The 25,698-nt window shown below is 33.3% G+C and overlaps 1 protein-coding gene across 1 annotated transcript; it reads left to right on the top strand.

The window, feature by feature from the left end:
- Positions 1–21,869: 21,869 nt before the first annotated feature.
- Positions 21,870–22,965, top strand: LOC115990692 (glycine-rich RNA-binding, abscisic acid-inducible protein-like). The gene is made up of 2 exons (XM_031114498.1): positions 21,870–22,030; positions 22,761–22,965. Exons 1-2 carry the CDS (start codon positions 21,870–21,872, stop codon positions 22,963–22,965), a joined length of 366 nt encoding a protein of 121 aa, XP_030970358.1.
- Positions 22,966–25,698: the final 2,733 nt, after the last annotated feature.

Genomic DNA, 25,698 nt, shown 5'->3' with positions numbered 1-25,698 from the left:
TAATTAAATAAACTTAAAATTTAGAAGACTTAATTGAATTTTGGTCAAAGTTAGAGAGCATAATTTATAATTTAGCCAAAGAAAAATTGAATCATTTATTAAAAAACATTGTTAGTAAGTGGCTTAAAGATATGAATTAAAGATGTAATTCCTACTGAAATTTTTTTTTTATTTAAAAAAATAAATTAAAATCATACAATTATCAAGAAAAGTGTACATATTTAGAAAAATATATGTATATGTCTATACTATTATTTAAAGGACCTCCCCTATCTGAATTCCTACTTTTAGATGCCCAAAATATCTCCATCCTGCTCTCTTATACAAATTTTCAACTAACAAGGAGAAATTCATAAAAGCAAAACCCAAAGTTTTAAACCTCTCACTAATCCACATACTGATTCCTCTGTTTCACTTTCATCCCAATAAGACACATCTGCGAACTCCATGTTTTCCTCCCACACCGCAACTACCAAAATTTTTGAATTGAAAACTATCCTAAATTTTCTTAGGGTGCGTTTGAATCGACTTCAAACGAATTTCGGAAATCAATTTCCGGAAAATGGAGCGTTTGGCTGTGACAGAAAATATTATTTTTCGGAAATGGATTTCCTGTTGACCGAAATTTGAAGCCTTGACCACGGAAATGAATTTCTGCCTTCATTTTCACTTCAATTCATTTCCGTGGCTTGCAAAACGCAGAGAGAGGGAGAGAAAAAACAGAAAACACAACACGCGAGCGAGAGAGAAAGAACAAAAAAAAAACAATCTACCTCACACCCAGAGCTCCGATCCGGCGATCGAGCGAGAGAGAACGAGTGAGAAAGACAGAGAGAAAGAAGACGCGCAAGGGAGAAAGACAGAGAGAAAGAGAGAGAAAGAACGACTCGATCGTCGCAGCACCGGGTCTGATCGCCGCAGCGCCGCGCCGATCGCCATCTTGCCTTTGACTTCGCCCGTCGACTTCGCCGTTCGACTTCGCCGTTCGACTTCGCCCTTCGACTTCGCCCGTTGACTTCGCCGTTCGACTTCGCCCTTCGACTTCGCCTTCGCGCCGATCGCGATCGCAGTCATAGCATCGATTCGTCGTCCCCAATCGCGAACCCAGATTCGTCGTCCCCGATCGCGATCGTCGCACCCCAAAACCAATCGTCCTCAACCCCAAAACCGATCGTCCTCCCTCTCTTCTTTCTTCTCTCTGTGACCGGATTATGATTTATAATTTTCCTGGGTTTTATTTGTATTTTTGAATTGAGGGATGAAATATTTGTTTGGCAGGTGCGAAAATGTGTTTTCTGTGTGATTTTGATTTTTGTTGTTGTTGTGGTGGTGTGGTGGTGGTGTTTTGGTGGTTGTGGTTTTTGATTGTCGGTGTTTCCTGCCGTGGGATGAATTGCTGTGTAGGAAAATAGCATTTTCACCCATATAACCAAACACTAGAAAATATTTTTCACAATATTTTCTGAAATGCAACCAAACACTTAAAGTTATTTTCCTTTCCGGAAAATAACATTTCCAGAAAATAAGTTTTTTCTGGAAAATCATTTACATGAAACAAACACAGCCTTAAAAGTTACTTTTTCTACTCAATGACAGAATCGGTTGCTCTGATACCTTAAAAGAATTATTCCTAGCTAGACACATTATTTAATGCCATTAGCATTCATTTAGTATTCTTAGTCCAAACTTAGATACAATATCTTAGATATTGTTTCTTAGATATCATTTTTAAAATTTAGCCAAAATTTAGGTATAATATCTTAGGAACAACACCTAAGTTGAGTTGAGCCACATGTTCACAAACACATCATTATTTTTGAGTTTGACTCATTTAAATAGTTGAGTCTAGTTTTACTCGTTTGTGAAATAGACAAACATAAGCCAAGTTTTTTATTAATCTGAGGCTGTGCCAAGATGCTTAAGGAGTATACTTTAAACCCCATTATTTTAATCACCCAACAATGGAAATATCAACAAAATTCATAATTATTCAGCCAAAAAAATATATTCATAATTATTTCAACAGCAGCATCATAATTCACTTAAATAAAACCTTCTAGGCCTAAGCATGTAGATGATTCTTACTTTTATTTTCAAGCCTAAACCCATTAAATCCCATTATGCTGTTAAAAGCCTAAAGGCTAAAGGATCTTTAGCTGCAAATCAATTTATATTCACCTGCCCCTACTTGAACATTTCCCTAATTCTAAGCTTTCTAGACTGAGTTAATTATGATTATAACCATTAACGTGAATTGATTCTTTCAATGCCATCGGGCCCTACTCGTAAGAAAAAAGGCCCGGTGTAAAAGCGCTCCTTTTTTTGTTTCTTGGACATTGAAATGTCACGGCCCACGTGAGTGGGCTATGGGCTCTCTTTCGGACATCTAAGGCGTAGGCGTTTTCTAAACATGGGCTTAGAAATACATATCGAGCCTTCTGCCCAAGACGAAAAGTATGGAAATTGATCCCATTTGGTTTTACAATCCAAAAACCGACTATATGATTCCCATATGCAAAGATCTACTTTCGAGACAGATTGGATCAAGAGTTGGGTATTGAGAGTTAGGAAATTTGTTAGGCAATCATTCGACCTGGCATGTTGATGTGGGTCAGCATTCATTTTGTATTCTTCGCCATAAACAAAAAATTTTTTTTTCCTTTGAGAATCAAGCCATAAGCAAACTTTGAAAATAAAAGGCTGTAATCGACTTAGGTACAAACATACCTTATTATCCCCACTAATAATTCAATATCTACTTGAGGGAGGTGGGATGCTTTGGGAAGGAAAGATTGTGGAAATCAGGGTGTTTCATCAATTCTAATTTGCACAAGTACTAACACAAATTTTTGTGAAAATAATTGTTTTTGAAAAGTTTACCAGTAACACTCTGATGATAAAGTCAAACTAAGTCTAGTTCAACATATTAATAACTTTACTTTTGTGAGATTTTATGGTCATATCTTTTATGAAAGCAATTCTTCTCTTTTTAAACTTAGATATGTCCTAGCAATCTCAAGTTTTGGAGACATATCTTATATCACTCTCACATTGATATGTGGGCAATAAATAAGTAGTTTTGACCTACTTGATGAGAAGGCTGATCGTATCACACTAAATGCAATGTGAGGTAGTTGTGGCGCAATAAATGTTGAGAGGGTCATGCCTAAATAGTTGGCCTTTCTTTGAGGCAAATTGAAATGACTGATGCTTCTTTTTAGATTAAGTTTATTGACATGATGTTGTGATTGGTTAACAAGATTCAAGATTCATAAGGTCGGTGTCCCTTTGCAGTTTTACCGATTTGTCTCTCGTTGTTCTTGGCTTCATTTTAACCCTCCACGTTACCTTATAACTTCAACAGCATAATTAATCAAACAAAGAATTACAAAGAAGAATAACAATAAAATTGGATTTCTTTTTTCTAATTGCTGGAGGCTCTCATTCACCTCTCTTCATTTTCCTTTTTCTATCCTGTTTAACCTCTAGATTGCACACCCTTTCTTTGTTAATTAACAGTTATGCATGAAATTTTTCCATTTTGGTATAGATTTTTTTTATTTAAAAATACTAGCATATGATGCTTAAAATCCTATTGAGTAAAAACTCATAGAACTAATTACTCTTCTTCACATGTAATTTATAGTGTGCAATATATATCATGTGCTTTTGGAGGTTTGAAACTTGAACATATTAAATTAATTAATTTTTAATTAACAAGAAAGCCTTATAATTTATCTATTCATCTAACATGAGGTTATTAAGACATTTTATAGTTTGACACAAGGTCTTGCTATCATAGGTGTAGGTTCGCTTAAGCCAACCATCAATATATTACTAATCACAACAGAGACAAAAATATATAAATTTTTTAAGACAAAATGAACATGTACGAAATTGTATTTATCTCTAAATATTCTCTTATACCTTTTTTTTTTTTTTTTTTTTTTTTTTGAGAATCCTCTTATACCTATTTTATACACACTCTTTTGCTTAATATCTACAATTGCATGGGTTAATGTACATATTTTAAAAGGCAAAAAGATAATACCCACATTTAAAACATAAAAAGTAAATGCGAAATAATGAGTATAAGAGAATCGTTACCTTTTATATTAGGCTCTTTAGTTATAGATTTGCTCAAGATTATTTGCATTTTCTTTTTTTTCCTTTTATGATAAACAATTATATATTTGCATTCACTTATTACAGTGGAAACTGTGATTAAGATGGTATTAGCGAACCGTCCATGTGTTGAGTTGGTAAACTCAAAGTGAATGCGGATTGCATACTGCAAAGTGGACAGGCACTTTTGGCATTTAAGAAGCTTGAGCCCAAAACATTGCCATTTTACGCTCCGCCTCAAATGCCAAGGCACTCCAACAAGGCTTCAAAACCGTTTCCTAAAAGGCAAGAAACTACTGTCTCTTCCAAGTTCCAACTAGCCACGCTTTTTTCTTTCTTTCTTTGAGTAATTAATATAGATTACTATAATAAGTTATTACTAGTTTCTTAATTCAGCCTAATAAAAGATTTCTTTTCTCTATTGTATTTTTCCCTGTTAAAAGTTATTGCATGGAGATAATTTATTCAGCTAAAGCTTTTTTTTTTTTTTCATCTTCTTTTCTTTTTTGTTTTTTGGTTTTTTGTTTTAATAATGCTTGAGACACACCCCTTCTCACACTCAAATCCACGCTCTACTTGTGTGTCAACTTTTGAATGGATTTCAATATCTTTAAGATCATGTGATGGACCCATGTGCAACTGCTGAAATCCAATTAAAAGTTAACACACAAGCAAGATGTGAAAAGAGGTGTGTCCCTAACATTACATTTTTTTTATTTTGGTCATACATTCCATGTGGGTATATACCATATATATTTGGCATTTTAGGTGGCATAAAAATAAATTTTTTATTCTGGTAGACATTTTCCATCCATCAATTAAAGGCATGGACTATGTTGACACAATAGTAAAGGTTAAGAACCAAACTAACATATTTAAAATGTTAAGTGTCAAATTGACAAATATAATAAAAAGTAGGAACAAAAATAATAAATGTACCCAATAGATTTTATGTGAGAAAAAACAAAAATTGCTTTTCGTCTCATTTTTAGGATCACAAATTCACAACCAAACATAGCCATTGTTAATTTGTTAGGTAGGGTTGCCTTATGATCTTGATTCTAATCTTTGTCCCCTTTTGTTTTGTTTTGTTCTTAACAATTCAATATATTTTAAGTGGATGCCACAACAATTAAGTGGAAGTATTGATCCCTTCAAATTTTTTTCCCCCAAATACATTCATATACATATTATCCAAACATAGGGCTTATCCAGTTAATGACTAGCTAGAGAAATAATTCCTGCATTTAATAATCAACTAATAATTAAAGAATGTTATAACGAAATGCACAACTGAGCATCCGAGGCAGCCCACTCTTGGGACTTCCTCTTAGAGGTGTCAATGTTCGACCCAACCCGCGAACACGACACGAACCTGACACGGGCTTTTTTAGGTTAGGGTTGGACCTTAATGGGTTTAGGTCATAAACGAGTCGACCCGAAAGTGACACGATAAGAAATGTGTCATAAGTGGGTCAACATGCATAACTCGCAATAGACACGTTTGACACGCCAATTTATTTGTGTCAACCTGAAATGACCCACTTAACACAACCCGTTTAACTCGTATAACAAATAAATATTTATTTTATTTTAGATTTATCAAATACCTTTTATATCCAACATATATTTTAAATTTAAAAAGAAAAGTGAGTAATTACAAAAATTTACAAGGGATATAATTGGAAATTGATACTTTACAGACTCTAGAACTACCAATACTTTTTTTTTTTTTTTTTTTTTGGGCATAGAACTTGCACAAATGAAATTGGATGAGCTTGTAGAAGATGTTATGAATTTGGATATTAACAAAGAATTTATGGATAATAATCATGGTCATAGTCAGGATTAGTCTACTATTTACTCAAATTCTTTCAATATTGATAATTAGCATTTGACGAGTTCTAAGGATATTATATTTTTGTTGAACTATATTATTTTATTTTTGTTAAACTTAGTTATTTTGAATTTGGGTTGGAGTGTATGCACTTCTTTTAGAGTGTAAAGAACTTATTTTCTAGATGAATGTGATATTTTTGTTGAACTATATTATTTTGAATGTAGGTTGAAGACTTGAAGTGTATGCACTGTTTTTTGGGATGTAAAAAAAAATTATTTATAGATGGATGTTATATTTAATATTATGCAGGTTGAAATGGGTTGTGTTACATTTGTGTCAACCCAACACGACTCGTTTATTAAGCATGTTAAATGGGTTGGGTCAGGTCAACCCGCCTTATTAACAGGTCGGATTAGGGTTGAAGGATCATGACACGATTATTAAATGGGTCGGGTTAGGGTTGAGTCATTTAGTCGAATACCTCTAACTTGACATGACACGAACCCGACACGCTAACTCGAATTGACACCCTTACTTCCTCTAACATCAATCATTTGCAATATATAATTAATGTAATCTTTTTAGTATAATTTCAATGTAATCTTCTTAATGTAATCTTTTTTTGTCCTCTGGATACCCACTACCTAATGGTCAGAACTCTAAAAGTAAAAGGGTAAGAACTAAGTATTTTTTTTCTCTTTACTTTACCTATTTTGACCATGAAGGTGTTGTTGCAGGGCCTTTGCCTGTACGGCTTTACCCAAAACCACACGACGAGCATAACAAACATCACCACTGGTTTTTGAATGTTGAGTTTCATTGAGAATATATAATAATAATAATAATAATAATAATTTCTTTTCCAGAAATTATTTTTAATAATTAATTGGATTTTTTTAACTTGAAAGTTTTAAAAATAGCAAAATTAGGGCACTTCACGTCAACATCTCATGGAAGTTGACAAGAATGTTTTAATTGAATAAACTTGAAATTTAGTGAACTTTTTTTTTTTTTTTTTTTTTTTTTTTTTTTTTTTTTTTTTTTTTTTTGAGAATCAAATTTAGTGAACTTGATCGAACGAATGTGAGAGTATAAATTTTTAAGTTTATAATCATTAACGTGAATTGATTCTTTCAATGCCATCGGGCCCTACTCGTAAGAAAAGAGAGCCCAGTGTAAAAGCGCTCCTTTTTTTGTTTCTTGGACATTGAAATGTCATGGCCCATGTGAGTGGGCTATGGGCTCTCTTTTGGACATCTAAGGCGTAGGCGTATTATAAACATGGGCTTAGAAATACATATCGAGCCTTCTGCCCAAGACGTAAAGTATTGAAATTGATCATCATTTGGTTTTACAATCCAAAAACCGACTATATGATTCCCATATGCAAAGATCTACTTTCGAGACAGATTGGATCAAGAGTTGGGTATTAAGAGTTAGGAAATCTGTTAGGCAATCATTCGACCTGGCATGTTGGTGTGGGTCAGAATTCATTTTGTATTCTTCGCCATAAACAAACTTTTTTTTTCCTTTGAGAATCAAGCCATAGGGATGGCACTGGGGCGGGGTGGGGCCGAAGGATGAGATCTTCGTCCCTGCCCCGCATGGATTTTTCTTGCCCCATCCCCGCCCCGCCCCGCATGATGGGAAAAATTTCTTGCCCCATCCCCGCCCCTTAAGGCCCCACGAAGACCCGCGAAGCCCCACCCTACACCGTAAAACTTTATTTCTTGTTAATTTTCCCTACAACTATTACCATTTTTTCAAATAAAATGACATGTTTCAATAATAAAAATATACTTGAAATTATAAATAAATTTATCCTATCAAATTAAACTAATTTTTAGCAAAAACTAAATAATATTATCTAAATGTTTAACAAGACAATATCACAACAAAAATCTCATAACATGATAAAATAAAATTTTAACAAGCTTAAAGAAATAGTGTTGTTATGCAGCCAAATGCCTACACAAAATTACAAAAACAATTACACAGACACATATTTAGAGCCACAGACCCGTAACTCATTAAAAAAAATTATATTATGTACATGATGAAAAGTAAGTTGAGAAAGACCATATGAATCATGAATGAAATCATCCATTCAATAGTATATAAATTTGTTTCCAATAAAGACAAAAAAAAGAAGAAGTTAAAATTGGTACCTTATTTCCAACTTTGCTAGAGAGAAAAAAGAGGTAGAGTCACGTTAGGTAGAATAAAATAAGTTGATGATATTTTTGTTTAGATAGTAGGGTTTTAGGATACAATAAAATTACAATTTAACCCTTATTAATGCGGGACGGGGTGGGGATGGGGCGGGGTGGGTCTAAAAAGTGTAAACCCATCCTCGCCCCGCCCCGTGGTGTGGGTCTAAAATCTCGCCCCATCCCCGCCCCACCACCTTTGCGGGGTGGGGAAAACCCGCACGGGGCGAAGCGGGGAGGGGCGGGTCAAGCGGGGCGAGGAAAAATTGCCATCCCTATCAAGCCATATGCAAACTTGAAACTAAAAAGCTGTAATTGACTTAGGTATAAACATACCTTATTATCCCCACTAATAATTCAATATCCACTTGTGGGAGGTGGGATGCTTTGGGAAGGAAAGATTGTGGAAATCAGGGTGTTTCATCAATTCTAATTTGCATAATTACTAACACAATTTTTTGTGAAAATAATTGTTTCTGTGAAGTTCACCAATGACACTCTGATGATAAATTCAAACTAAGTCTAGTTCAACATATTAATAACTTTACTTGTGTGAGTTTTTAGGGTCATACCTTTTTATGAAAGCAGTTCTTCCCTTTTTCAACTTGGATATGTCCCACCAATCTCAAGTTTTGGAGACATATTTTATATCACTCTCAAGTTAGTATGTGGGCAATAAATAGACAATTTTAACTTACTCAATGAGAAGGCTAATCGTATCATATTAAATGCAATGTGAGGTAGTTGTGGTGCAATAAATGCTGAGAGGGTCATGCCTAAATAGTTGGCCTTTCTTTGAGGCAAATCGAAATGACTATTGCTTCTTTTTAGGTTAAATTTATTAACATGATGTTGTGATTGGTTAACAAGATTCAAGATTCATAAGGTCGGCATCCCTTTGCAGCTTTATGGATTGGTCTCTCATTGTTCTTGGCTTCATTTTAACCCACCACATTACCTTATAACTTCAACGCCATAATTAATCAAACAGAGAATTATGAAGAAGAATAACTATAAAATTGGATTTCTTTTTTTTAATTGCTGTAGACTCTCATTCACCTCTCTCCATTTTCCTTTTTCTATCCTGTTTAGCCTCTAGGTTGCACACCCTTTCTTTGTTAACTAACAGTTATGCATGAAATTTTGCCATTTTGTTATAGATTTTTGTTTTAAAATAATACAAGCGTATGATGTTTAAAATCCTATTGAGTAAAAACTCAAAGAACTAATTACTCTTCTTCGCAGGTAATTTATCATGTACTTTTGGAGGTTTGAAACTTGAACATACACCTGTCCACACTGACATTATATTTAATTAATTAATTAATTTTAAAATAACAAGAAACTTTATAATTTATCTATTCATCTAACATGAGGTTATTAAGACATTTTATAGTTTGACACAAGGTCTTGCTATCATAGGTGTAGGTTCGCTCAAGCCAACCTTCAACATATTAATAATCACAACATAGCCAAAAATATATCAATATTTTAAGACAATTTTTTTTAAGACAAAATAAACATGAACGAAATTGTATCTATCTCTAAATATTCTCGTATACTTATTTTATGCACACTCTTTTACTTAATATTTTAAATTGCATCTCATCAAAAAAAAAAAATCATTGCATGAGTTAATATACATATTTTAAATGGCAAAATTTCATATTCACATTTAAAATATAAAAAAGTAGATGTGAAATAATGGGTGTGAGATAATCTTTACCTTTTATATTAGGCTCTTTAGTAGCAATATATTTGCTCAAGATTATTTACAAAAATTTTTTTTCTTTTTATGATAAACAATTATTTGCATTCACTTATTACAGCGGAAACTATGATTTTACAAGATAGTATTAGCGAACTGTTGAGTTGGTAAACTCAAAGTGAATGCGTGTTGCATACTGCAAAAGTGCATAGGCACTTGTGGCATTTAAGAACTTGAGCTGAAAACGTTGCCATTTTACGCTCCGCCTCAAATGCCAAGGCAATTCAACAAGGCTCCAAAACCGTTTCCTTAAAGGCAAGTAACTATTGTCTCTTCCAACTAGCCTCGGTATAATTGATATAGATTACTATAATAAGTTATCACTTGTTTCTTAATTCAGCCTAATAAAATATTTCTTTTCTCTATTGTATTTTTCCCTGTTAAAAGTTATTGCATAGAGATAATTTATTCAGCCAAGGCTTTTTTTTTTTTCTTTTTTTTGTTTAGAAATGCTATGGACACACCCCTTCTCATACCCAACTCTACACTCTTGCTTGTGTGTCAACTCTTGAATGGATTTTAGTATCTTTAAGATCATATAGTTGACTCACACAAGTAGGATATGGAAAGGGGTGTGTCCCTATTACCTTTTTTTTTTTTTTTTTTTTGTCATACATTCCACGTAGGTATATACCGTATACATGTGGCATTTTACTTGGCATAAAAATGAATTTTTATTCTGGTGGACATTTTTCATCCATCACTTTAAGGCGTTGACTATTTTGACACAATACCAAAGTTTAAAAACCAATCTAACACATTTAAATGTTAAGAACCAAATTGACACATATAATAAAAATTAGGGACAAAAATGATAATGTACCCAATATTTTTTAAGTGAGAAGAAACAAAAATTGTTTTTTGTCTCATTTTTAGGATCACAAATTCACAACCAAACATACCCGTTGCTAATTTGTTAGGTAGGGTTGCCTTTTGGTCTTGATTCTAATCTTTGTCCCCCCTTTTTTTTTTTTTTTGAGTAAACAGTAATACTTATTAGAACACACACAAAAATAGTAATATTAGTGTTTTAAATCGGGTTTATAATATATTACATAATCAGAGTACAACTATAAAATGACCTAAAATTTGTAGTTGTAGACTGAAATTATAAACAATAGACGCTAAGCAGGATTGTCCCCTTTTGTTTTGTTTTGTTTTTAACAACTCAATATATTTTAAGTGGATGCCATAACTATTAAGTGGAAGTATTGATCTCTTTATTTATTTTTATTTTTCCCAAATATATTCATATACATATTATCCAAACATCGGGCTTTTCCAGTTAATGATGAGCTAGAGAAATAATTCCAGCATTTAATAATCAACTAATCATTAAAGAATGTTATAACGAAATGCACAACCGAGCATCCGAGGCACCCCACTATTGGGACTTCCTCTAACATCAATCATTTTCAATAATTAATGTAATCTTTTTAGTATAATTTCAATGCTCTTTAGGACCATTTATACAAGACAATGTCCCGTCCCAGCAAGAGATTTAAGGTCCCATCTAAATCATGGCTGGAAATGCCTTTATATGAACAAAATGGACATTCTAAATATTCAGCAAAAAAAATGGACATTCTAAATAATTATTGCGAAACATTAATTTGTGGCTATCTATTTAACTTCTCACTTAAGTTATAAAATTGAGTTGCGCTAAAGATACAACAAATTGTTACATCATATTTACAACAACTAAGGTGTCAATCCCACATAGATCAAAATAAAATAATAAAATATGTGCCTAGGACATATCACAATTAAAAATTTGGAGTTTGTGAGATTTTGTTGTGTCCATAGAATTTCTCATTTAAAAGAAAAAAACTATTTAACTTCACATTATACACAAAGAATTTCACAATATTTTTCACAACCACTGAGTTGACAAACTTTTACTGATTTTCGTTTGGACTTACCACTAACATCATTTTTTCACCAACCACTAATAATCTGCCACGTCAACAAATATGGAATTTTTTGTCTTCTAGATACCCACTACCTCTTTCTTAAAAATAAATAAATAAAAAATAAAAAATAAAAAATAAAAAGATACCCACTACCTAATGGTCACTCTAAAAGGGTAAGAACTAAATAGCCAACTAAAAGTAAAGACTTATAACTTTGATCAAAATTTAATTAAGTATTCTAACTTTACTTTCATTCAATCAAGTCCTCTAAGTTTCAAGTTTATTTAATTAAAACATTCCTGTCAACTTATGTTAGATGTTGACGTGAAGTGTCCTAATTTTGCTATTTTTAAAACTTTTAAGTTTAAAAAAATCCAATTAATTATTAAAAATAATTTATGGAAAATAAATTTATATATATATATATATATATATATATATATATATTCTCAATGAAACTCAACATTCAAAAACCAGTTGTGATGCTTGTCTTGTTCGTTGTGTTGTTTTGGGTACAGCCGTACAGGCAAAGGCCCTGCAACAACACCTTCATGGCCAAAATATAAAAAAAAAAAAAATACCCAATTTTGAACTGGAGGGAGAAAGCCTTTGTAAAAGGAGAAAATTAAATTAAGAATTGAAATAAATTAAAAATATGAGGGACAAAAGGTGTAGAGAAAGTGAAAGGGCTGTGAAAAATACAAATAAGAAACTAAATTGAACCCAACAACTGTCGATAACCAATAAAATTTAGAATTTGATATTATGGGTGTGATCAGAAATTCTCACCAATTACTGCAAATTACCCATCTAGACTCTAGAGATTTTGGACTTCCTCATCCACTACGATTGGCTGATAGTGCCCTTGAGGCAAACTTGTTCTCTACTTAAAAATCAAGGGTGAACACTAATAACAATCACAAGTTAACGTCTAGCAAATGAAGAGTGATGATAAGGTGTTTTTTTTTTTTAATTTGGAAAAATAATTTTTAGTAATTAATTGAAATTTTTTTTAAAAATTAAATAAATAAATAAATAACTAGGAGCACGACTTTCTCACACTCATGTCATGCTCAAGCTAGAAAACCACAATATTCAATTGAGTCCTCTAAGTTTGACCAGATAAGTATATTTTGTAGCTACAATTTTGGTTTTGGCATAATAGTTCTCAATATTCTCTTTTATGTGTATAGCATTGTTCAAAAACATGAGCACATATGTAATGAATTTTAAGAGTTATCTAATTTCCTTCATATGTTTAAACTTCAAGTTTATGTTCAAGTACAACTTTATGTTACAAAATGTTTGTTAAATTCATTAGGGGAAAAATTACTTTCCCCTTATATGTTTAGTTCGAAATTTTCCTCCTTATATTTAAAACTAACTAATTTCCCATTCTATGTTCCAAAATGCGCAAATATTCACATTTTGTTACTTTCATAGTAAAATCCAATCGAATCCTTTTGAATCTTGAAATATTCTTTTGTAAAAAGTATAAAATACCATTAACTAAAAATAAAAAGCTGAAATTGCCCAAATAATCTAACCTAGGTAAATTTAACCCAACCCATAAATTAAACATAACACATACAAAAAAACTCTCACATCGTGGTTCTCCCAATAAAGAAAATTCCCTCGAAAGTATTGGAGATGGAAAATTAATTGAAGGATGTGTTTATGAAATTATGAAGTTGTTTTGCATTAATTGTTGGGTTTAAAATTATTCTATAACTTATTATTAAACAACGTGGTGGATTACAAGTTTGTACAATGTACTAATCGTTGTACTACTACCATAGCTGCCAATGTACTGATATCCTCAAGTTGTTAATTTAGCATTAATTGTTGAATACTTTTAAGGAGTTTTTTTTTTTTTTTTTTTTTTTTTTTTTTTTTTGTGGAAGGGGGGAAACAAGATATAACATTAATTTGAATGTGTTATGTTTAATTTATAGGTTGGGTTAAGTTTACTTAAATTAGATTATTTGGGGTCCATCATTTTATTTTTAGTTAAGAGTAATTTAGACTTTTCACAAAAAAATATTCTAGGAATCAAGTATTTCATTGGATTTAACCGAAATAGAAACGAAATATAGGCATTAGCTCATTTTGGAAATATAAAACGAGAAATTGATTGGTTAAAAAAGAATACAAATCATTTGTAACTCTTTTTATGTTCCACCAATCATAATTTATCATGTATTTGTTTAGTTTTCCTTATAAAATAGCCAAAGTTTAAAATGGAAAAAAAAATTAACACATGACAAGTTGTAATTAGTGGAACATAAAATAGAAAACAAAAATTGGTACAGTTACAAAGGATTTGTACTCGTTTTAAAGACAATGGGGGAAGTGTTTTTACCCTAATGAATTTAATAAACATTTATTCCAACATAAATTTGTACTTAAACATAAATGTGAATTTTAAACATATAAAATAAATTAAGTAACTTTTAAAATTCATTCTATACGCGCTCGTGTTTTTGTGTGATGTTATGCACATATAAGAGATAAAACCAAAATATTAGCTATAAAATATATTTATCTAGTCAATTCTTTCTCACTTTCTCACGCTCGTGCTCAAGCTACAAAATATATTTATGAGGTCAAAGTTATAGGACTGAGCATGAGAAAGACGAGGACACCTTAATTAAATAAACTAAAAATAGAGGACCCATTTGAATTAAAACAAAATTAAAGAACTAAATTGAATTAATTTGGTCAAAGTTAGATTGTGTAATTCGTAATTTAGTCAAAAGTAAAATTGAATCACTTAATAAAAAAATACATTGTTAGTAAGTGGCTTCCAGACATATAATTTAAAATGTAATTCTCACTGTAATATCTTATTTAAAAACGTAAAGTCAAATTCATACAATTACTAATCATTAAGCATGGGAAATTACAAAAATCTTGAATTTATTAGGAAGTTTGAACCACCAAAGAAAGTTCGTACTATTAGAATTCCTATTCGAAGAACCTACCATAGCATAAGCAATTGGAACAAGCAAGATAGAAAGCACTTTGAACACTAAACTCTCCAGTCCTTGAGGGTGTTAAATATTAGCAACGCGATGTGTTATATCATGTTGTGTATGCTAAAGTAGATGCGGAAGAAGAAGCATAGAGGAGGAACACTGAGAACACAAGGGTTACGTGGTTCAGCCTTACGGCCTACATCCACGGAGGAATCCCTTAAGGGCTACATCTTTATTGTATGAGAGTGTAGTACAATAACCTCCTGTGTTACAATGAACCCTAACATGAGTATATATAGGCGACTAAACCCTAGACTACTAGTACAAGCAGGAATGGGTTTGGGCCTATTACATTGGGCTAATATATGTCTAATATATATCTCTAACACCCTCCCTCAAACTCAAGGCGGAATCTCGATGAAGGTTTGAGGTTGGATAAGTATGAGAAGATCACTTGGAGATGCCTTGAAGAATGCCTTTGAAGAAACCACAATGAAGAATGTGCCAAATGTCCAATTTCGGAGCTTCAAATGAAGAAACGGAGGCCAAAATCGGAATCTACGCAAAAAACTAAGCAAGATAAGCCCTTCTGGAAATTTTGACTTTTGGTCAAAAGTCAACGCAAAAAGTCAAAGTCAACTGGTCCATAGTCAAAGTCAACAGTCAAAGTGCTCACGGGTCAGATCCGGGTGGTCCGGGTCGGGTCGGTCCGGGTCAACGACGTGGTGCTGACGAGACGACACTGCTGACGTGGCTGATGACGTGTCGCTGATGACGTGGACTAGGGCGTGCGTGGCATGCTGACGTGGATAGGTGACGTCATCTGATGACGTCACACGTCATTAGCAGCAGCTCTTCGGTGCGTGTTCTATTCCTCCGGCGCGTGTCTAGAACTTCCGAAGGTGCGTGGAGGCGCGTGGAAGGGAGATTGATGCTCGGACTTCGGTGGTTTGGCAGATCAGCGAGCTGCAAGGCCGTCATGGCGGCGCGTGTAACCATAGGAGAAACTGACCCTGTGAAATCGGCGGCGCGTGGAGAAGTCGCTAGAAACTGCACTAGCGCGTGGTGGCGCGTGCAGCGTCATATGACCACCAGATTCTCAGGCTAAGTAGATCGGTGGACGAGAAGGCCGTCTTGACGGCGCGTGTGACTGAGATCTAGCCTGGGAGTCGAGAAACTGCGGCGGCGCTTGTGAGAGTTCCAGGAGCCATTGTCTGCGCATGGTGGCGCGTGCGGCTGCCGTTGGAGGTCGGGTTCCTGGGTTTTGGTCGCAATATGCCGTGGAGCACGTCTGTGGTGTTGGCTTCGTCAGGCGAGGCTTGGATTTGCACAGATCTGATAGGGAGAGACACAGATTGCTTGGGCTTGAGGATTTGGACATAGCAGGGAGCCATGGCGGCTGCGAGATGCTGTGGAGTCTAGATCCAGGAAACAAGCATGTGTGACTTCTGTTGGCGGTGTGCACGTGAGAATCTTCTTTGTTTGCTAGAGATGTTTGTTTGATGCCAAGAACGGAGTTTGACTCTGATACCATGTTAAATATTAGCAACGCGATGTGTTATATCATGTTGTGTATGCTAAAGTAGATGCGGAAGAAGAAGCATAGAGGAGGAACACTGAGAACACAAGGGTTACGTGGTTCAGCCTTACGGCCTACATCCACGGAGGAATCCCTTAAGGGCTACATCTTTATTATATGAGAGTGTAGTACAATAACCTCCTGTGTTACAATGAACCCTAACATAAGTATATATAGGCGACTAAACCCTAGACTACTAGTACAAGCAGGAATGGGTTTGGGCCTATTACATTGGGCTAATATATGTCTAATATATATCTCTAACAGAGGGAATCCAAATAAGCTTATCTTCAGAAATATAGATCATAAAGTGGAATTCTCTTGATCACTTCTACATCCATAGGAGTATAGTATAGACCCATATAATTCAAACACAAACCTTATTATCATTCCCAACTCTCCAACATGTACCCTATTCAAGTAAATGGCTTGCTGCCAAGATACTACGCCCAAGTATATGAAGGACGATGTGCCAACTTTGCATCCATGAAACTATCATTTGGCAAAATATTTAGCCTTTCAAACTTGAGCTAGAAGAGAGTCTTGATTGATAGTATTACCAAGTACTATCCTGGGTAATATTTAGCCTTTCCTCATATGAAGTTGAATCTACGACGGCAATTATCAAGTACTTACGACGGAGTTGTGCTGTAAATGAGTGTTAGCAACGGTCTCATCGGTAATATAGTATCACCGACAAGGTTTTTCCGACGGCCGTCAACGGCCTTTTACCGTCGGCAATACTAATCTGCAACGGCTTTTTGTGTTATTGCAACCAACTCTGGCCATCACTAGTCGCAATCTTTTTTGTAGTGTGTTAAGAATGCACTAGCCTTGCTTCTTATATGATAGCATATCCTGAAATCACATTCCACCCTGCTTCTTATATGATAGCAAATTTTAGACCAACCAACCCAATGAATTCGTCTTTCATCTGCCTTCTGACCACACCAAAATGAATTCATCATTCTTGTTAAATCCTTACATAATTCTAATGGAAGCTTGAAACAACTTGTAACAAAAGTAGGAATCGGTTGTACAATAGATTTAATCAATACTTCATTCCCAGCGTTAGAGAGACATTTTTCCCTCCAGGCATTAATTCAATTCCAAAATTTATCCTTCAAATTATTAAAAACTGGCATCCTTGATCTACCCACATTAGCAGGCAAACCCAAGTAACATTTCATGAGCGTCCAATATGGCATGCATAGTCACAAAGTGTTGATCTAAAATTTCTAATAATTATAAATTTATAATTAAGAGTAGTGTTTATTACACATACTCTATACACACACTAAAAATGAATTGAAATTGTGTGTGAATTGGTGTATGCACATTTTTCCTATAATTAATTCTATTTGTCAAATAAAGTTTAGTTAAGATAGTTAATAAATTTTTCTCCAAAAAAAAAAAGGATAGTTAATAATTATTAAATATCTTCATTATATTCAATGTTACTATTAGTAAAAAATTGAATGAAAGTCAATATATATATATATATATATATATAGTACAAAACAAAGATATACATATTTTGAAAAATGAACCATATTGTGTCTTTTTTATAAGATGAAATAAAGGCACGCTACTTATGTTTCTACCATGTTTAAACTTTTATGAAACATGGAACAACAAAATACAATAACTTAATGATAAAATAAAATTTTCTATGTTTCACCAAGACTTTTAAGGGAGAAAAAGAAAATATAGTGATACAAAAATAACATTATATGACAAAAAGTATTCATCAAACATAACTAAGATGTCGAAATTGAGAATTATAAAATCAAGATACTTTGGTGGCATCCATTACCTCTACTTTCTTTTAGCATTTACTCCATCTGTAAAAATTCTAGAATCAAACATGGTGTCTAAAAGTATCAAACATGATGTCTAGAAGTTTGGTTCTTAATAAAATATTACGCAAACACATGGGCAATGGAAGTAAAAATACAAAAAAAGCTGCACAAACATAGAATATTAAAGAAAAAAGAATGAAAAACAAAAATAACTTTGAAGAGAAATTCATGTAAAAGATACCTTGAGCCATGAGGATGAAGAGTTTATAGAAACATAAGAGTAGAAATGGCAAACCGCATAAAGATATTGTATGTATATATATAGTAGTAGGTAGGTTTGATTTAAAACTCTCAATGTTGTTGAGTAGCAATTGGTTTAAAACTCTCCAATTTGCTGAGTAGTATTTGATTTAAAATTATCATTTTAACATAATAAATAAATTAATAAAAAAATGATTTGTAAAATTGTGGAACTACCAAAGTTTATATGGCAAGCTAATAGTCAAATATCTTTGGTTTGGTTTAAAAATCTCCATGTTGTTAAGTATTAGTTTGGCTAAAACTTTTCAGTTTGCTAAGTATTAGTCGGTTTACAACTCTCATTTTGACATAATAAATAAATTAATAAAAAAAATGATGTGTAAAATTATGGGACTATCAAAGTTTATGTGGCAAAAATTAATAAATTAATGCTATGTTTGGAAGTTTGGAGGGAGAGGAGAGTAGAGGGGAATAGAGGGGAGGAGAGTAGAGGGAATTATTATCCTTCACCTTGTTTGAATGTTTTTTAAATTAAGTAAGGGGAAGGAGAATAATTAGTCTTTTCATAGTTTGTAATTTTGTTAATATGGTAAGAGTAAATTTGGTAATTCATTTAGTCAAACATTTCTAAGCTTTACTCTCCCTTCAAATCTCTCCAATTTGGGGAAATTAAAAATGAGAGGTTGGAAGTAGTTAGAACCCCTCCAAATCTCTCCCCCTCCTCCCTTAAAAAACATCCAAATAAGATAATTTAATTTATTTTCCCTCCCTCTACTCTACTCTACTCTCCTCCACTCTCCCTCCATCGAAACAAGCTATAAGAAACAATTGTGTGTGGAATTGTGGGACTACCAAAGTTTATGTGGCAAAATATAAGAAATTCAATTAATGGTCAAATGTCTTCAATTCAGTTTAAAACTCTCATTTTGATATAACAAATTAATTAATAAAAAATATTGTGTAAAATTGTGGGACTATCAAAATTTATGTGACAAAATATTTGAAGGTCAACTAATAGTCAAACATCTTTATGAAATTCTTTATGTATATAGTATTGCTCTTATATTATTCCACCACTATATATATAATGGTGGAATGATATAAGAGCAATACTACATACATAAAGAATATCACAATAGTTGAGTTAACAAGTTTTTACTAGTTCTCGTTTCAATCCACCACTAACATCACCATTTTACCTTCCACTAACAATTTGTCAGATCAGCATATGTGAAATTTTTTTCTTTCTTTTAGATACTCACTGCCCAATGGTCAAAACTCTAAGAGCAATAGCATCTCCAAGGATGCAAAAAAATTGTCTATTATATATCCTCAAAACCTACTTTATCTATTTTACCATCCAATTTTACAACTCACTCAACATCTCTGTTTCTATTTTTACATTCAAATCATTAAAATAATACAAACTATACCAACAAATAATATATATATATATATATATATATAAAAAGAATCAATTCTCTCTCATCTCTTTCTTCCTTTTTTTCCTCTCTTCCTCTCTCACTCCATCAAATCCACATAGCCAGCAATCACCAATAAATCCAGCAATCCCACTACCGCTAGCAACCACCTACTACCAAAACTTAGCCAATTCATCCAAAGTCAGCCATCACCACCACCATTGAAATACCACCAAACCAAAAAATAAAAAATAAAAAACCACTAAACCACCCAACTAGACCAACCACCCAACTAAAACAACCACCATCGTACCCTAACAACCCACAAACCACCACAACATCATTGCACCACAAACCCATAAAAATGAACAAAACTTCCATCCACCACTACCAAACACACCAAAATCCATACCACCGTTGCATCACAACCACCACCACAACTCAACCGCCGCATCACAGCCAAAACCCACCACCACATGACCCACCAAAACTCACAACCCACAGCCACGACCCACCAGAAACCCAGCTGATCCACAACCCCCATGCCAAACCCAAAACCCGTGAAACCCACCACCTAAACCCACACATCCCACAACCCATGCCTCCACCATGACACTCGCCCATCAAACACATGCCCACCCAAGGTCAATCTACAGCCAAGCAAGAAAGGATGAGGGGAAAGAGAGTGAGAGAAAAAGAGAAGAGAAAAGGAAGAAGAAAGAGAGTCTGAAAGTAGAGGATTAGAGGAGAAAGAGTTTGGTTGGTCACAATAATATGAGAGAGAGAGAGAGAGATTAAATGTGTTTTTATTTTTACAACCCATGAATAGTAGAGTTGTATATATACAATCTTAGAGCAATTGTAGTAGTGTTGCTAAAAAACTATATAGCTATTTTACCTCCACTAAAACACAAAAATAACCATACAGCAATGAGCTAAAAAAAAAAAATTATTCCCTACCCACTTAAAACAATAGACATTGGTTCATTTTTTTTACTTTCTTTTATTCTCACCGTGCTCTCTCTCAGTGTCACTCGCATCTCATCTGAAGCTCAAGCTCAAGCTCTCATCTCTCAAAACGCTCTCAAGCTTACTCTCTTAAACTCTAACCTCTCTGTTTACTGCCGTCGGCTTGACTCATCCTCAACGTCGCCGCCATCGAAGCTCGACGTCACCAACCCACCAGCTGTCCCAAGCCGCCAATCAGCCTCAGACCCACGCCGCCATCTGCCTCAGACACATGTTGCTGATCGCCTCAGACCCACTTCTCTTCCGTCGATCCACTTCAAGTCAGTTGTCTCTGTCTTCTTCATGTGGACGCTTGGGATTTTTGATTTGGGTATAACATCAAAGAATGGGTATAACATCAAAGAACGTGGGATTTGTAATTTGGGTATAACATCAAAGAATGTGGTCAATGATTTCCTTTTCTTGTTCCTTTAGTTTATTATTTTAGATGCAATAATTTTTTTGCTGTTCTTGCTCAATGAAAAGTTCTGTCATTTGATCTCAAAGCATCCATTCGTTTTGATTCATTTTGATTCAGAGCATCCATGAATGGACATAATGTATTTGTATTGGAATGTATTGGGAATTTTCTGTTTGCAGGAATTTGTTGTGTGGTTTTCTTGTAATAGTATTTATTTATGTTCTATTGCACAAAACCAGAAACAGAAGCACCCAAAAAGGATTTCTTGTGGTCATTTTAATGAGAAATTGTTAGTTTGGTTTTGAAATGCTCAAAAATGAATTTGTTGTTTTCTTTATCAGTGGGATTAAGCTACATGTCAAATTAAGTATTTATGCATAATCATGTTCTATTGTTATAATTCTAAGTATTTTAGGTTTTGATATAAATGTTAGTTTGGGAATTTTCTATTTGCAGGGAAGTATACATTTTTTTTTTTCTAATTTTATGGAGTCACGTAGAGACACGGAGTTACGTAGAGACCTAACATATTTCACGAGTATCATGAATGGGGATATAGAAATTGACTCACAACTTTTGGGAATGTCTCAAAATACTCCTATGTCAGTTTCTGATTCTCCACCTCCATCTCAAGTTGAAAATGTCTCTTCTACAAAAGGAAAACGGGGCTCTAACTTTAGTGTAGAGGAAGATCAACTCCTAATGTCAGCATGGCTCAATACTAGTGCTAATGCCATAAACACTAATGAACAAACACTAAATACATTTTGTCAAAAAGTTTGGGAATACTTCACACAGTGCAATACATCTAGTACCACACGTACTATTATCTCCTTGCTAAGTCATTGGGGAACAATTAGTGAAAAGACAAATAAGTTTGCCGGGTGTATGACTAAAGTTAACGCACATCATCAAAGTGGTATAATCGAACAAGATAAGGTATAAATTATATTGCAATAGTGTTAACATACCTATTCACCAATAGTTTGAAGATATTAATCATGTTATATTTCTTTTATATGTTGAGAAGCATGAGTCATAGGAACTTGTGCGAGCGTGTGAGTTTTATTGTAATTTGGTTTGAGTTATGTATATGAGTAATCTATGGACTACATTGTTCCAGCTATAATATGTGTTCTATTTTATATGTTTTCTTATAAAGTTCCTCCATTTCATAGTTCACATTGTTCCAAAATTACTTTCGAACAATTGAGACGATAATAGGCTATCATGACGATTGAGAAATTTTTTTTAGTCAAAAGATAAATTTGCATATATTTAAAACAAAATATTATTGTTACTCTAGTTTCTTATTTGCTATCATGATGATTGAGAAATTGTTTTAGTAACAAAAAAATGTATAAGTATAATTTGGGGTTAAAAAAATCACATGTTAACACTAGACGATTATTTGCTATCATGTGGCGGTGGCAGCGGCAACGGTGGAAGAGTCGGTGGTGGCAGCGGCGATGGTGGAAGAGTTGGTGATGGCAACAGTGGCGTTGTCGATGGTGGCAGCGGTGGCGTTGGTGGTGGAAGAGTTGGTGATGGCAGCGGTAGTGGCAGCGGTAGCGATTGCGGTGGTGGTGGAAGAGTCGGTGGCGGCGGCGGTTGTGGCAGCAGTAGCAATTACGGGTGATTGTGATTGTTGTTTATTGTAGTGGATATATTATTTTATTATAGTGGATATATTATTTTATTGTGATATTTATATTATTTTATTGTATTGAAAGTTAAAATAGATCCACTGCTGCAGCATGTACGTAGGTAAAATAGATAAATTAATTTTTTGTGGTGCTAAATAGCTAAATTTTTAGCTCCACTGTTATGGATGCTCTTACTGTTCACAGTTGGCAAAAAATTTTAAGTACCCATACTCGGTAAAACTCTCTTTTATTATCTTGGTTGGTAAAATAACAACTGGGAGATTTTACACCCCTTAATGCTAATGCTCTAAAAGGCTAAGTAGCCCACTAAAAGTGAAGGCTAAAAATTTGACTAAAAGTCAATTCAATTTTTTAGCTTCACTTTCGTTCAATTGAGTTTTCTAAGTTTGAAAATTATTCAATTAAAGTCTTCCCATCAACTTTCATTAGATGTTGCCATTAAGTGTCCCAATTTTTTTTTTTTTTGAATTTTTTAAGTTTTGAAAAAACCTAATTAATTATTAAAAAATAATTTCTATATATATATATATATATTTATATATATTCTCAATGAAACTTAACATTCAACAACCAATTTTAATGCCTGTCATTTTCATTGTGTTGCTTTGGCTATAAAAACAGGTCCTACTACGACACCTTCGTGATCAAAATAGGTAAAGTGAGAAGGAAAAAAACCCGATTATGAACTAGAGAGAGAAAACCTTTGTAAATGAATAAAATTAAATTAGTTATTGAAATAAATTAAAAGTTTTAAGGGAAGAATGGTATTGAGAGAGTGAAAGGGTTGTGGAAAATACAAATAAGAAACTAAATTGAACCCAACAACAATCAATGATGGATAACATTTAGAGTTTGATAGTATGGGTGTGATGACAAATTCTCACCGAGTAGTGCAAATTACCCATCTAGAGATTTTGGACTTCCTCATCCACGACAATTGGCTTATGGTGCCCTAAGGCGAAGCTGTTCTCTACTGAAAAATCTAGGGCAAACACAAATAACAATCTTAGGTTGATGTCTTTTGTTAAGAGGGAGTTGATGAAGAGTGACGCTAAGGTGGTATTTTTTTGAATAAAAAAAATCTGGAAAATATTTTTAATAATTAATTGGATTTTTATTAATTTAAAAAAAAATTGAAAACAAAAATTTAGGGCCACAACTTTTTTTCCTTTCTCATGCTCAAGTTAGAGGACGACAAAATTCAATCGAGTCCTCTAAATTTGACCACGTAAGCATATTTTGTAGCTAAAATTTTGGTTTTGACATAAGAGTTCTTTCTATTTTCTTTTATGTGTATAGCATCGTAAAAAATACAAGCACATATGGAATGAATTTTAAAAGCTATATAATTTCTTTCATATGTTTAAAATTCAAGTTTATGCTTTTGTACAAATCTATGTTAAAATGTTTTTTTTTTTTTTTTTAATTTCATTAGGAGATAAAGCATTTTTCCTACTTTATGTTTGAGTTAGTTTACAATTCTATACTTTATCTTTGAAATCAACCAATTTCTCACTATATGCTTCCAAAATAAGCAAATACTCACATTTCGTTACTCCTTCGTTTAAATCCAATAGAATCCTTTGATTCCTGAAATATTCTTTTGTGGAAAATCTAAAATACCCTTAACTAAAAATAAAATGCCAAAATTATCCCAAATAACTTAACCCAACCCATAAATTAAACATAACACATACAATTTATTACTACATCTTGTTTCTTTAAAAAAAAAAAAAATTAAAAATTCTCAAAAGTAATAGAAATTGTTGGCAATCGATTGCCGATTGTGTCTTAGAAAACGAAACAAGTCCAAAAAGAGTATGTTACTGCTTATATGGGAATAATTTTTTCTTGCGTATGTTGTTGTGATAACTCAATTACTTATAATCTTACATTATAATTTCTCCTTGTATTTTGACTAATTAAAATTTTTTTTTTTATATTGTATTTTAGGCTTGATGAACTTCACTGTGGCGTACCTACCTTAAAACTTTAAAGACTTCAAATTTTTTTTTTTTTTTTAAATAACAATTTTGACTTTAGCCTCATTTTTAAGGGCTAGAGTGGACCAACGATAAAATGGGGACGAAAATTTCAATTTTTTTTTACCAACGTTATATTCCCATATTTAGGTTTGATTTATAGGTTGGATTAAGTTTACTTGGGTTTAATTTACCAAATTAGGTTATTTGGGGTAATTCGGCATTTTAATTTTTAGTTGAGAGTATTTCAATACTTTTCACAAAGAATATTTCAAGAATCAAAATATTTCATTGGACTTAACTGAAGGAGTAACAGAATTTGGTATTCACTCTTTTTGAAAACATAGAACGAGAAATTGATTGGTTTAAAAAATAAGGAGGAAAATGTGAATTACCCCCAAACATAGAGGTGGGAAGTGTTTTTCCTAGTGAATTTGACAACAATTTTATAACATAAATTTGTACTTAAATATAAACTTGAATTTTAAACATATGAAAAAAAAAATTAGTTAAAATTCATTCCATATGTTCTATATGGAATGAAATTATATTTGCCATGATGCTATACACATTGTAAGGTCAATTTTTGGGGTCCAGGCCCAGCAGGTAGGTGATTCTGGCCTAAGGAGCCCTAGACAATAAATTCGTAGAGAGCGGGTTACAGAATTAGGTCCTAACGAAATGAGTGTTAGTTAACTTTGGGCCATGCAACGATTGAATGTA

This window comes from Quercus lobata, chromosome 5, assembly GCF_001633185.2.
Source record: "Quercus lobata isolate SW786 chromosome 5, ValleyOak3.0 Primary Assembly, whole genome shotgun sequence".
In the NCBI taxonomy this organism is placed as follows: domain Eukaryota; kingdom Viridiplantae; phylum Streptophyta; class Magnoliopsida; order Fagales; family Fagaceae; genus Quercus; species Quercus lobata.
This window is presented reverse-complemented; position numbering and strand designations above follow the sequence as displayed.

Coding starts and splice junctions, on each gene's coding strand:
- LOC115990692 (XM_031114498.1), top strand. CDS start 21,870: ATGAATGGGGATATAGAAATTGACTCACAACTTTTGGGAATGTCTCAA. Junction 22,031..22,760: donor GAGGAAGATCAACTCCTAAT/GTCAGCATGGCT, acceptor TGGCGGTGGCAG/CGGCAACGGTGGAAGAGTCG.